General features: G+C 47.8%; 1 protein-coding gene across 3 annotated transcripts in view; it reads left to right on the top strand.

Annotated features, from left to right (window-relative positions):
* The first annotated feature begins 218 nt into the window (after positions 1 to 218).
* ULK1 (unc-51 like autophagy activating kinase 1) overlaps positions 219 to 13257 on the top strand; it is a 100945-nt gene continuing 87906 nt past the window's right edge. For 2 of the 3 annotated variants that reach the window (XM_019507057.1, XM_019507056.1), the window contains exons 1-3: positions 222 to 810; positions 1421 to 1513; positions 1620 to 1661. In XM_019507057.1, the coding sequence (XP_019362602.1) occupies positions 721 to 810; positions 1421 to 1513; positions 1620 to 1661 (225 nt within the window). In that variant the 5' untranslated portion in view covers positions 222 to 720. Of the gene's footprint in view, positions 811 to 1420; positions 1514 to 1619; positions 1662 to 13257 lie in introns of all 3 variants that reach the window. The other variant, XM_019507058.1, reaches the window with a different exon arrangement.

Below are 13257 nucleotides of genomic sequence, written 5' to 3'. Positions count from 1 at the left end.
GCTCAAGCGCCCAGAGCAGCGTTGGGCTTTCTCCCCCCGGCACGTTTTGGGCAAAGACGAAGTGCCCGCGGAAGGCTGTGCGGGTGCTGGGCGCAGGGGCGGGCGCCCCTGGCGCGGGGCCGCGCGCGCCCCGGGAGGGGTGATTCAGAGTCGGCAGGGCTGCGCCTTTAAATGTGTCAGCTCAGCCCTAGGCTGGAGCCGCCTCCCAGTGCGCCTGCGCCAGCGCTCGCCGTCCTGCGTCGGGAGCCCGCAGAGCTTTGTGTGCGGCGCCGGCTCCCGCATCGCGTCGCCGCGCAGCGCCCCGCGCCCTCCCCCCCCCGTGTTCCAGGGGCTTAAGGCGCCTTATTTAAGGTGGACTAGTGCTTAAGGTGGAAGTCGGTTATTTTTGGACGGGGGACTCGGCTGGGGGCGCGCAGGGAGCTCCCTCAAAGGATGGGGCAGGAGGCCTGTTAGCCAGGGAGCCGGCTCCTTCCCTGCTGAGGATGCCCGCGTCCCGCCCGTCCTCCAGGAAAAGGCAAGCGGAGCGGCTGGGAGCCTCCTGCCAGATGTGCGCCGCCCGCCAGATGCGGAGCAGGCAGCTGTTCCAGCGGGGCGCCAGCTCCTGATCCGGCTCCAGGAGGGGGGGGCCGGGGTCTCCTTTGCGCCTGCCCCCCTACCCCTGCTGCGGGCCGCATCCTGCCGCCCACCCAGGACGCTTCGCTGCCCGCGCCGCGCCCAGCCATGGAGACCGTGGGCAAGTTTGAGTTCAGCAGGAAGGACCTGGTGGGGCACGGCGCCTTCGCCGTGGTCTTCAAAGGCCGGCACAAGGAGGTGAGTGAGGTCCCGTGCCGGGGGCACGTCCCGGCGGCGCTCGCCCGACTCCCTGGAGAGTTGCGGAGCCACTGGGGTTCGCCCTGGGGTGCCCCCAGGGTCTCCCAGAGGAAAGCGGGGCTGAAAAGCCAGCGCCGGGATGCAGTGGCGAACCCCTCGTACACCGGCGTCCCACGGGTCGCCTGTCCTCCAGGCCGAAATTGGGCCCGGAGCCTCTTTACTTTGAAACCAATGTCTTGAGAGGTCACCGGGTTTTTGTCTGGGGCTGCTGAATAGGAGCAAGCTGGCCCCTCGTTGGGCTTTTCTTCGTTAAAGCCCTGCTGCCAAGGAGGCCTTTATTTGCTCCCATAAGAGGATCACTGTTGTGTAAAGTAGTAACCCAAATCCAGACCTTGGAGGTTGTGGTTTTTATTTGTTTTGTTTGTCTTTTCGGAGCTGACAAGCGTCATTCGGGAAAGGGCAAGTCCGAGCAAGTCTAGGTGGTGGGTTGCGGATGTCAAGTATGCGCCGGGTGACCCTTATGTTGGGCATAATCGTAACCTGGGAAAGGGACTGAAGAGTGAAATGTATACTTTGCTTATTTGTTTTTACGTAAATGTTTAACTTTCAGAAGCCTGAGGTGGAAGTAGCCGTGAAATGTATTAACAAGAAAAACCTTGCAAAGTCGCAAACTCTGTTGGGGAAGGAAATCAAAATCCTTAAGGTAAATGCAGCACCAGGTGTTTCATAACCACCCTCTGAATTTTTGCTAGGGATCCTCTCTTGTTCCTGGCTCATCATTTCCCCTCTTGCGGTTTTTTTTCCCCTAGGAGCTGAAACATGAAAACATCGTTGCCTTGTATGACTTTCAGGTAATGCATCTAAATAGGGTTCATGTTTTTGAGTTGGGGCTGGGAGGTGAGCTAAAAAGGGTGGTGCTTGCACTTTTAACAGATGTTGTACTACATGGTTTTTGGGAAGAGTCCCCCTTTATATGCTAGAGGAATGTATGAGTGTGTCTGAGCAAGACCTTGCATGTAATTGTATCCTAGCCCACAAAACTCTCCTGACTTCTGGCGGGGGGACTCTGCTTTGCTAACTCCCCTGGGTGCAGTGCAGTTTGGGGTGGCCGGATTGGTGTCTTGTAGCATTATTAGCAGTGATCAATAAAGGAGGACTTGTGTACACTGCTAGTAGTTCAGGTTGGGATGCCTGCACAGATGCGTTCCCTCCTCTTAATCGTACAATAGTTTGTAGTTTACCTACCCCGGCTATAAAAATATCTGACTTTTGTTACCTGCCACTCGGCGGAGATTTTTATTTACACTTTATCTGGGTCCCTGTGGGTTTCAGTGTGTGGTAACCCGTTGCAACAGACCTGTATTTTTAGCTGGCTGTGGTTTTCCTGCGGGGGGAGAGGGAGAAGGCGGGGGGTTATTTTTTTACAAGGTCAGTTTTAAAGATCGCCCTATAGCAATGCAAGTCTTGACCTTAAGGGACTGTTTTCAGTTTTTATCCAGTGAAGTTTTGCATGGACTTTATAATAAAGAGCCACTCTGGCTGTCTAACTGCTCCTGGGGCAAGTTTTGGGGGTTTTTTTGCCTGTTTTGCCGGTGGTGTTTTTGGTGGCAGTGGGCTCGCAGCTATAAAATGGCATCCTTTTGTGAGCCTAGTCAGTGTAGACATACTGCTGGCTTCTTCTAGCAGCCTGACAGCTTTGTGGGTCGCTGTCTGCCTTGTCATGCCACCTAACACCCCAGGGTTGTTTTTGTTGCTTATCTGGGTTTTACTGCTCTGTCTGTGGTATCACATGGCCTCCAAGGCTCCTTGTTTGTTGACATTCCTCCTGCCCTCCCTGATTGGTTCAAGCAGCCCTTTTCGTCATGGGTTGGGGGGGACGAGATCCCGGCTGGTCTGTACGGGCTGCCAGCAGTGCCTTCTGGGGGATGCAGTCTTGGGTGCTGCACCCTGGCGCTAGCTCGCCATTCCTGCGCTTTGCAGGCAGGACTACAGTACCCACCGGGCATCCCGAGGGTCCCGGGGCTGCATGCTGCAGAGGAGAGAGTTATTTTGGGTAAAGTAGTCAGGAAGCCAGGCTTTCTGTGCCAGATTCTTTTAAAGGCAGATGAGCATATTTTTTTTTCTGACTTGGTGGGGGAGCTGGGAGGAAGGTTAGGCTGCAGACCTGTGCCTTGGTGTACACACCTGTCTGGGTGTAAACCTGGTTACAGGATGCGGGGATGGGTGCAGAGCTGTAGGGTTGCATAGCCACCCCCTGTCTCTCAAGATGCAGCTATGGGCATGCACAGACCATGCTGCTCCCAAGAGGGACCATGTGTAGATGTGCTCCCGGGTAGGCTTACTGCGCAGTATTTTTTGCTGCACAGTAAGCTTACTTTGAATTAATAGCACATGTAGCAGCCTTTGTCTAAGGTTATTTTCATCATCACGGCCTCACTGGAGAGCTGAGACTCCTTACCTGCTAAGAACTGCTGCCCACAGAGCTTTTTCCATCTATTGACCCATCTATGAAAGCCTATGAAATATGAACTTTCATTTCTACCCAGGAGAACTTTTACAGTCTTTTCTCTGATGCTTGATGAAGGGTGTTTGTGCCCCAAAGCTTGCAACTTAAAGATTTTTTGCAAAAAAAAAAAAAAAAAATCTTGTTGATCTTATAAAAGAGATCACCTCTGTCCACAAGTCCTGATAGCACATGTAGGCGCACCCTACCCCTTTGCAAGTGGGACCTGAGCTTGTGGGTTCTCTGCATTTTGAAAGTCTGTTCTTCCTGCCCCTAAAGCACTTCCTCTGAAACCTCTCAGTCAGCAAACCTGCATTTGAAACTGCTGACAGGTACAGAGAGAGGGAAGCAAACTCTAGGTTTAGCATTGGCGTTCCTCCTCCCTAGGAGGGGCACGAGAGAAGGGGTAGTTCAAAATAAATTTCTGCTAAACGAAGAGTTTCATAATTGGCATGGCAGAGCTCTTGAAAGACACTGCAGTGAACTCCCATTGCACTGGAATGGAAGAGGAGTTGACGGATGCTGTGGCTAAGGTGTAGGACTTGAGTTAAGTCTGGATTCAGTGCTCCGCTTTGCCAAAGACCCTCCTTTGACCTGGGGGGGGGCGGCTAACCTTCTTAACTCAATTTGGAAGGATTGGCCTAGCCGGGAGCCATGCTGCAGGGCTAACTAAGCATTTCAGCGCCTCTGATGGAGGGTACCCCATAGGCCAAAACCCTGACTTGTGCACACATCAGGTGTGTCCAAGTGCAGAATGTGTAGGATTTGTTGAAGTAAAATAAGCTTGGAAAGAGAGACCACTAAAGAACTCAACCCGCATTTGGGTGGGAAGTACCCATTTCATTTCACCTCTTTTAGAACAGAGGATTTCCTTTTGGGCCTGTCTTTTCTAAGAGGAAACTGGGTTGCTTCATTTCTGTTTCCCCTTGAAAACAGCTAGTTGCAATCCACTGGGCCTTTTATTTTTCATGCCTCATAAAACTGGCAAGACTTTGTCCTGAGTGTTGAATCTCATTGTTACTATGATGCTATAAATAGTTTTAGCTTATCTTTGTGCTGCTTTGTGGGCTTAAAAAAAAAAATTTATGTTGCATTGTTGCAGTGTGTTTTGTTTTCTCTTTGCCTCTTTTTTTTTTTTACCTTCTTTTCTTTTAACACACAGGGAAATAGCTGACAGAATCAGTGTGGGTAAACCACTGAATGCACCCAAAGCTGCTATTCTCTGTATGTTGGGGTGGGTTTCTTTCCACCCCCATGAAGTTAAAGTCTGTGAAAACAAGTCCTGACATAATGCTTGATTCATTATGTAATAAAACGTTGAGTTATTCCAGCTGGAGTGTTGTAGCTGTGACATTTATGTGGCTTACTTCCGTTATTTACCCCAGAAAACTGCTGTTTTCTCTTGTTGCACACAGCTCTGTGGTGCTGGGTCATCAAGAGCGACAGAGTGGCAAGACCCTTAATACAGTAATGCTGATGGGGCAGTGTCTGACCTTTCTGGGGGCTAGAGGGAAGTATCTAACAACAGCTTCTGCCTCCGAATGGTCTCACAAATGCCCTGTTCTAGGCTCATGTATCCATGTTATCAGCGTGGTGTCAGGAGTGCAATGGGGCACCCCCAATCTAAGAAGATGCAATCAGGTTTTGCCTTAAACATACAAGTCTGCGAGCACATACAATGCAGAGCTGTGCAGCAGACTTATCCCCAGACCGGCAAACAATGGATAAGTCAGTGGGGGGTTGTTTGCTGTATGGAGGTTGTCAGTGAGTGATCACAAATCCAGTGCTACCTTTTTAGAGAGAAACCGGTCAAGGGGGTATGACACTAGCCCTCGGGTAATATGGTGCTGGAGCCATGCAGGGCCATCAAGCAGTTCTTTCAGAAAGGACAGTGCGTGGCCCTTTGTCTCCTTGATCTTTTGGGGTCATATGGATTACTGCTGCTTTTTTTTTTTTTTAAATAGCAATGGAGTGTGGCGCATCTGGTTTCTAGTGCACAGGGCCAATCTGCTCATTGTATTATGGAGGTCTTCCTTAAGAGTTACTCTGGGAAACAATGGTCTTGAGCATCTTTTGAAAGGGGGTTGGAGGGGCTGTCAGTTTAGGCCAGGAGGCGAGGTTCATCTAGAGAAGAGGTTCTCAAACTGGTCCACAGACCACCTCTGGTCCGCGAACCCCATTCAGGTGGTCCGCAGAAAGGTGACCTAAGGGTAAAGCTGAAAAACATTACACCCAATTTCCCAGATCTGTTCTCAAAAAAACAGGCACATTCATCGCATTAGAAACTTAAGACTACTGATATTAAAATATGAGTTGTGTGCTTTGATTTGCAGAACAAAAAGAAGTTTCGTACGTGGTCTGCCGAGACCCTCAGCAATTTTCAAGTGGTCTGCAGGGGGGGAAAAAAAAAGTTTGTGAGCCACTGATCTAGAGATGGGGATTTTAAGGTGTTTATGGGGTCCTGCTGTTGCCCGGTGGTCTGGGACATGAACAACTCACCAGTCCTTTTATAGAAAAGCATTTGCTCTGCTTTGCCTACTCTTCTCCCTTTTTGTTGTGCATTGTAGTAAGACCTGGGTGGTGACCTTCTTGCCTGGTAGTGGCAGCTGTGGAGTAGGGGGGTATGTGTGCATCTTTTGCTCTTGGCGTGCTGGGGTGTCCCTCAAGCTGGGACGTTTGAGCTATAGAAACACGGCGTGTTAGGCTCATGCAGGACATGCACACAGTCATACTGTTACTCCACAGAGGGGACTGGCTTCAGCAAGGGTGAGTTGTTGTTATAATTTTCAGTGATCTGGTAAATCCATCGCAGCAGTGCCAGGCACTTCACAGTAAAAGCGGCCATCACTTGATAACTCAGTTTGAGCAGAAACACTGTCTTATGTGACTTCCTTAGAGCTTGTCAAGTGCATATTTGTTCGACTAGCTTCTGGGGAAGCAAGGACATGGCATCACTGGAGCTGATGGAAAGGTAGCAAACTGCTTTGTCAGCGGGCTGATGTCCCTGGAGTCCAGAGAGCCTTGCTTTCCCTTCAGGCATGTTTAACAGGGTGCAGAATAGCAGAATGGCAAGCTATAAGAGGAGGTCCCGGGTCTGGTCGATCACTAACTGAATGCAGTATCTGAAGGACCGGAGCCCATGAAGAACTACCTCCTCTCCTGGAGTCCTCTTGCTAGGCAGAAACAACTCATAATTTGGTGGGATTAAAAGCTGCGAATCCAAGATCAGCACAGGAGCCTTAGGTTTGTGCTTTGCTGAGAGGAGGTGATCCAGTGAGCTACTGTCACTGGTTGCCTGCATCTGATGTATGTTATCACCCCCTCTTTCTGCACCCCTCCCCAGCTTAAGGACTTCTGAAGCTTGTGCACTGTGATTGATTGTCCTTGGGTTTGCCCTCTTGTTCCTGTTGCGCTGCTTATGGGATCCTTCATGATGTTGGACAACTCTGATACCTGCTGTGGTGCCACCACTGTGCCTGGCAGCCTCATGTGCCAGTTAACACCAGGTCTTCTGCTCTGTGGGTGTGACTTCTTCTTGGCAGTTGTGTTTTTGGAGACAGGACTCCAATATGGCATGTGAGATCACTAAGGAGACAGTCTGTGGTTGGGAGATGGCCCTCCTCAAGTCATTCAGGCTGCCACTTCAAATCCTCCTCTGATTCTTTTCCTAAGTGAAGTTGGCATATTGCCTTGTGAGCGGGCATCACGTTGCCTGTCTGAATTGCCAAGGAATATGCTTTATGCCTGTGCTAGGGCTCCTAACAGGGTAAATTCCTGATGTGTATATCAGCAGGTGTGCACTTGGTCACTGAAGATTTAATGCTGAAAATCTAGGTAAAGCTTCCATGGTTTTGTGGAACAAGACTGAGGCCATTGCATTGTAATTACTCCTGTTACGGGACTATAGCATGTGGATTGATTTTTATCTCATGGGGCCTGCAAACAATACTAGTTCTCTTAGTTAACTACACTCTCTTGAGGACTAAGAAGACTTCTAGCCAATATGTCCACTAAAAATAGACCTCTGAATTGTGAAGTGGTATTTTTAGGAGTGGCCTCCTCACAATTCTAGTTGTGACCACTCCTTTACTCACCATGCTCCTAGAGTTACGTTATGGGGCCTTGGACATGACATGATTCCCACATTACAGAAGAGCTGCTGGCATGGAAAGTGCATCATCTCTGAAGCATCCACGTGAAAAAGGCAGTGGTATTTGGACTATAATGGGAAAGATTAGGGGTTGTTTCCCAGGAGTAATTGGAAACTGGCACATGGTTGTGTTTTGAATTGGACGGCAGAGCTCTAGTTACTGCAGAGGTGCTGCAGTTAAAATCTGTCAGCATTTTCATTATGAAAATTTCCACTGAGTTCCCTGTGGTTTGACTGTAAACACTTGGTCTTGGTGGGTGGGATAGGGCAATTGAGAGTTAGAGGGCAGACAGCTCTCTATGGTATAAATCTCAGTGCATATTGCTTAGTCCCTCTGTCCTCGTGGCAGTGGGGAAAAAACCTCCGATCTCTGGAGGCTCAGGTGCCTATTGTGGCTTGGAGGATAAGGAGACAGACCCCGAAGTAGAAATTGCTGGATCTAGAATAAAAGGTGGTTAGAAATTTTTCATATTGTTTGACTTCGGCCTTTTGGTTTGGTGGAAGAGCCACCTCTCCAGCCCACCAAAAAAGCCCACTAGATAGTGAAGTGGAGGTAGTGGAGATATGAGAAGGGTGTCATCTTGTTATTCACTAAAACCTGTTTAATTTGCTTCTACGGGAAATGACTGCCAAAAGTAACTGGGTGAAATTGGATCTATGTTTATACTGATGTAAGAAAATATGTAGATGCTGTATGGCTTCCTGTAGCATAGTTATATTTTGATGGTCTAGTCAACAACCCAATCAAATCAGGGGGAAGATTCTTCTTTGTTCAGTGGATTGGATTGGACCCTATGACAGGAACATGCGATGAGGAAAAAAGCACTGCAAAAGTGAATCTTAATACTCAGAGGAGCTGTATTCAGCAAAGCCCATGAGTGGGAAGGAAGCTGACTGGTTTCTGCCTCTTTCAACATGGACTAAAAAAGAGAAGAGCCTTTATCTTAAAGACAGAACCTGTTTTTATTGTTATTATCGTGTGCCACCCCCCTACCCTGAAAGTGGGTTTTTTTTATAGTGTATATATCTATATATCGCTTTCTTTTTTCCAAATAAAGTGGAAAATTAAAGAAGTATGAAAGTTGCAGTCTTCAAAACGCATCTTTTTGCGAGGTACTTGTGCATCATGGAATTAAACATAACAGGCTGTGTGAAAAAACCCTTTTTTGAATATTCTACTTTTTTTTTTGTGTGTGTTTAGGAACTCTTAATGATAAGACTATAAAACCAAATCCAAGTAAGAGTTCTCTCCAGAGAATTTGTGTTTAGGCTTGGAAAATGTTTTCGCTGTGAGATGTCTCAAGGTACAGTAGGCGGGCGTTGAGTACTGCCTTTAAGCTTAACACCACCACTTCAGATATACTAGATGTTTTCAGTGTCTTTCCCTGATTGTTTCATAATGAAAATGGCTTCAAGAGAGCTGATGAAAATTGAATCCAGCATCATGAATATCTCTAGGCAGAAACATTTGGTCTGGATAGCTAGATCACCCAGCTGCCGTGAAGCCAGTTGGTGAGTTAACATCAGGAGAAGAGGAATTGGGTCAGCTGAGCTAGTGTCCTAGAGATCAACTGGACATTAAGCATCACTTGTAGGGAATGAAAGATGCTGTATTTAAAGTTGGGGGAGAATTTATTTAGCAAACCATTTTACTGTGCCAGGGAAGAAAGACCTTCTTGCCAGCACACATCCATTTCCCATGAGGTCCTGCAGTGGGAAATTTGCACCATGCATGAGGGAAAGGCTGGAACATAAACTGTTTTCACAATAGACTGTTTTCACAAAACTGTTTTGATGCCTACTTACTAGCTACGTTGCCAGCAACTTGGTTATTAATCTAATGGGAGGCTTTCAGGCTAACCTTTGCTTTTTGTTTTAAAATTTTAGTTGGCACACGATGGCCTCTATGACACAGGTAGAAAAAATCAGCCATGACCTACTAAGAGCATGACCCCTTCCATCTCATTCTTTGGTAAATGGTTGCAGATATAAGGCTATATCATCCTCTGGCTTCTGACAGCTGTCTTCTGTGAAGGTCTTGACTTTTTCTGAGAGTCTTTATTTTGCTCTTTGCACCATCTAATACCCTTTATTTTCTATGACATCACATGCATTTGTTTTCTGCTTTTAAACCAAGTGTGGAGTAAAAAAGGCATCAAAGATAAGATGCCAGGTAGTCACCCAGTCACTTCCCACGGACAATCCAGTGAGTTGGGACATCTGTTTCCTGTAGAGCTTCCAAATAGCTTCCGTAACAGAGCGGATTAAACTACTTAAGTCTTCAAGTTTGTGAGTCAAAAGCCTTAAGGAGTGTTACTAATAAGGCTTTGTTTGTTTGTGATATGTAAAAACAGACCTCCCGTGCAGAGGGCTTTGTTCACCTTTGACTATGCCCTTGTGTGTCTGCCGGTGAGCCATTTTGGTACAAAGGAAGGACAAGTGGGAGAAGCTGACCAATACTAGTGTCAGGCCACCTGGGTTTTCTGCTACTGCTGTATCTTGTGTAGCCATTTAGGCCGGTACAAGACTGGTCAGTCCCAGTCTGACCTGGTAGTGTTCTGCACCAATATGAATGACTGGTCAGAGATGTAAGGTGCCAGTCCCTTAATGTTCATCCTATAACTTGAGCAAAGTGGCATCAATAGAGAGAAGCAAATGGGCTCTCTTTAGCTTCTGTCATCACAGAATTACCCTTTTAAGGAAGGGCTTTCAGTCCAATTTTAAATGTGCTCTTGTCTGAGTGGGGCAGTATTCTGGTATACAAATGCTGAAGTTACTGCCTGCAGAAGCTTCTGAGATGTAATCCGTGTTTACTAGCAAGCCGATAACTGGAGTAGGGGCAAGGTGCACCATGAAGCAGGGCATTGCTGCTTTTTCGCCCTAAATAAAATGTCCTGCCTCCTTGCATAGCTGCCATAATGACTCTACGGTGGGCTCTCAAATATGAATGCCTCTGGAATAACTGGCCAGCTTGGGGTACCACTTGGTACAGGTGGCATCTAAGTGCCTCCCAGGGTGGTGCCTGGCTCCTGCAAAAAAACAACTTGCTTTCCCTTTCCCAGAAAGTGTGGGGCCTTCAGTTCTCTCTGGCCCATGTTTTTTTCTACACCCAGTTGCTCCATGTTTCCTCTGTCTTGGTGTGTCAAGACTTCACGTGTGGGCTGCTGTTGTGGTTCGTCTCTGTAGAGGTGTCTCAGATGTAGCTTTCTTGAGGGTTTGTTCTGTGAAAGGCCCAGGCTTGATCTAAGGGATTAGCATTATTTTTCTGCTAGGCTTCTGTGAAGAGCTGTGATGTTGACTGGAGCATCTTCCTGGGATCATTTGATTCCCAACAGGCTTTCCTGCCCACGTGCATGGGGGCTGGACCCCGATGACCTGGAAGGTCCCTTCCAGCCCCTAACAACTATGAAACCATGTTATAAGGAAGTGTTGATTGTGTCAGGGGCTAACTGTAGTTTTTACTAATGGGTTAGACTGGGTTGGTATGGGATGGTTTGGATAGGGATGATCCTGCCTGTGGTTGGGGGTGGACAAGATGACCTCTGAAGGTCCTTTCCAGGCCTACTTTTCTATGATTCTGTGAAATTTTGTCCAGCTGCTGAACCAGGCATACATGGTGGTTGACAGCTCAAGGGATTTGTTCAAGTGCTGTTTGGAAACCCGCTGTGCTAGTAGTGGAGTATCTCCTCAATGGGGCTGCGGTACTTAAACAGGCTACCATGGTCTGGAGTTGTAAAGAAGGGAAAGGGAAACGTACTTTTTTTTTTTTTTGAACAGAGGCAGTTTTGAAAGACTAGTATTCGGTGGGAAATGACAGATGGTTTCCTTAAGGAGAACCGTAAGTGTCAGCCAGCTGGGGCAGCCCAGCAAGGCAGCAGCCTCTTGCTTTAATTTGGCTGTGCTGGCTATTATGCCATCTTGCAAACAATAATTAAATGGGCATTAGTCTGCTTAGCCTGTTTTTTTTGTTTTTTGTTTTTTTTTCCAGCTGATGCGCAGCCAGACACTAAGGACAGCTGCCTAGGGATCTATTTATATGGAAGCACTTTCTCTCGCTTCGCAAAATCCACTTAGAAACGAGTGAATTGTTTTCCCTGTTGGGTTTTGGGGTTTTTTTGGGCTGTGCTGTCTTGCCCATTTCTGAAGCCGAACGCATGGTGGCGGAGATCCTGGTTCTCCTGACCCTACAGTGTTTTGTCAGGGGTTTGGTTCGAGGTAGAAGCACAGCCTGTCCGTGGTGGTGGTTTGTGTCCCTGCAGGTGCCTCTCAGTCCTGACCCTGTCCTATAAGATCTGGCACCAAGGAAGTGGAGTTAAAACTTTTTTTTTAAGAACCAAAGCCCTGGCTCCCAATATCTCTTAAGTTTGATGTCTGGCTATGAGAAGATGCTTTCTATTCAGCTTTTATTTAAAGGGACATTTGGAGTGTGTCTGTCGTGCATCAGGGTAATGAGCAGTGCCTGTTTCACGGTGCCAGTCGCTGCCTCCCTTCCACACCGCAGAAGGCCTTGGAGCCCCTCCGAATGCATGAGCTGTCTAGACACCAGCAGCACACACCACCTGGCTCTTTCTGCCACATGTGGCCTATGCCAGAAGAAGGTGGCAGCCACGCTACCTGCTTCATATGGGCTTGCTAGCACGCGGGAGCCTTGCCAGCTGTGCGGCCAGTATCCCAAAAGTCCTTCCCACGGATGGTCCTTTGTGCTACCCTTCCTTTAACCTCTCTCTGGGTGTGGCGGACCGTCTGTGATACCCTCCCAGCAAATTAGCACAGCGTTTCCTGCCCCCCCTCCCTGTTTCTTCTGTCTAAATGAATTTGTGCCTTCCTGCTCAGTACTATAATTTACTAAAAATATTGTGGAGTCCTTTTGTTGCAAGGGTTCAGCAGGGGAAGGGTGAAGCTTGGGTGACGCGTGTTTTAGAATAGAAGTGGAACTTGCTGTATGACTCGTTAGGGCAGAAGTCATGTGAATACTTTTCCAGCTCTCTGCTTTATAGCGACTTGGGGGCAGGGGGGTCATTGATAAGCACCCCCATTAGTCAGGTTAATGCGTCTATTGTTGCTTATCTTGCTTCAGTTCAAATACTTGCCTGGGGTCAGAGTAATCCTGCATAAAACGTGGGGTGTTGTGGGTCTTTTTTAAGAGCGCAGGCCATTCGGTTCAAACTCTGAGGCTGGGAAAAATCAAGTTGAAGCAATCACGCCATTTAGAAACGTTTCTGCCTTGTTTAAAGGTATAACAGACATTGTTATCAGGCCCATCTCCTAAACGCACTCGGTTGATTAAAAGGACCTCTAAGTTAACTGCTTGTTTTTCAAGCAGCAAAAGGGCCAGCACATGGGAGCTTCCTTTTCTCCCCTGACATGATCTAGAAGTCGCTCCCACATGTAGCTTGACCCCAAGCCAGGTGCTGGGGAGAGGTGGAGAGACAACCGGACCGTATGTTCCCAAGGCGTTCAGGACACCAAGGTCTGCTGACTTTTATACCAGCAAAAGGAGAGAAAGCCAGGTGGTTCAGAAACCATCTGCAGGGTTGTTGCAGGGTGCTGGCAAGGTAACATTAAGTGGCTTTATTTTTTTTTTATTTTTTTTTTTTTGCCCCCCTTATTCTTCCAAGTTCAGCCGGTCTCTTGCTTCCATGCTCCTCATGTCCCTCTTGCAAGTCGCAGCTTGCATGCTGAGTTATATTGTATGCTTCTCTCTTTGTTGGTGCAGCGAGTGGGGCCTGTACGCCACTGACGGTCTCTTTTTTTTTTTTTTTTTTTTTTTTTTTTTTTTTTTTTTCCCCTCCCC

The sequence above is a fragment of the Gavialis gangeticus genome, unplaced genomic scaffold (assembly GCF_001723915.1).
Source record: "Gavialis gangeticus isolate Ggan-Ray unplaced genomic scaffold, GavGan_comp1, whole genome shotgun sequence".
NCBI classification, from domain to species: Eukaryota; Metazoa; Chordata; order Crocodylia; family Gavialidae; genus Gavialis; species Gavialis gangeticus.
Note: the sequence above shows the minus strand (reverse complement) of the source record. Positions and strands in the feature narration are given on the sequence as shown.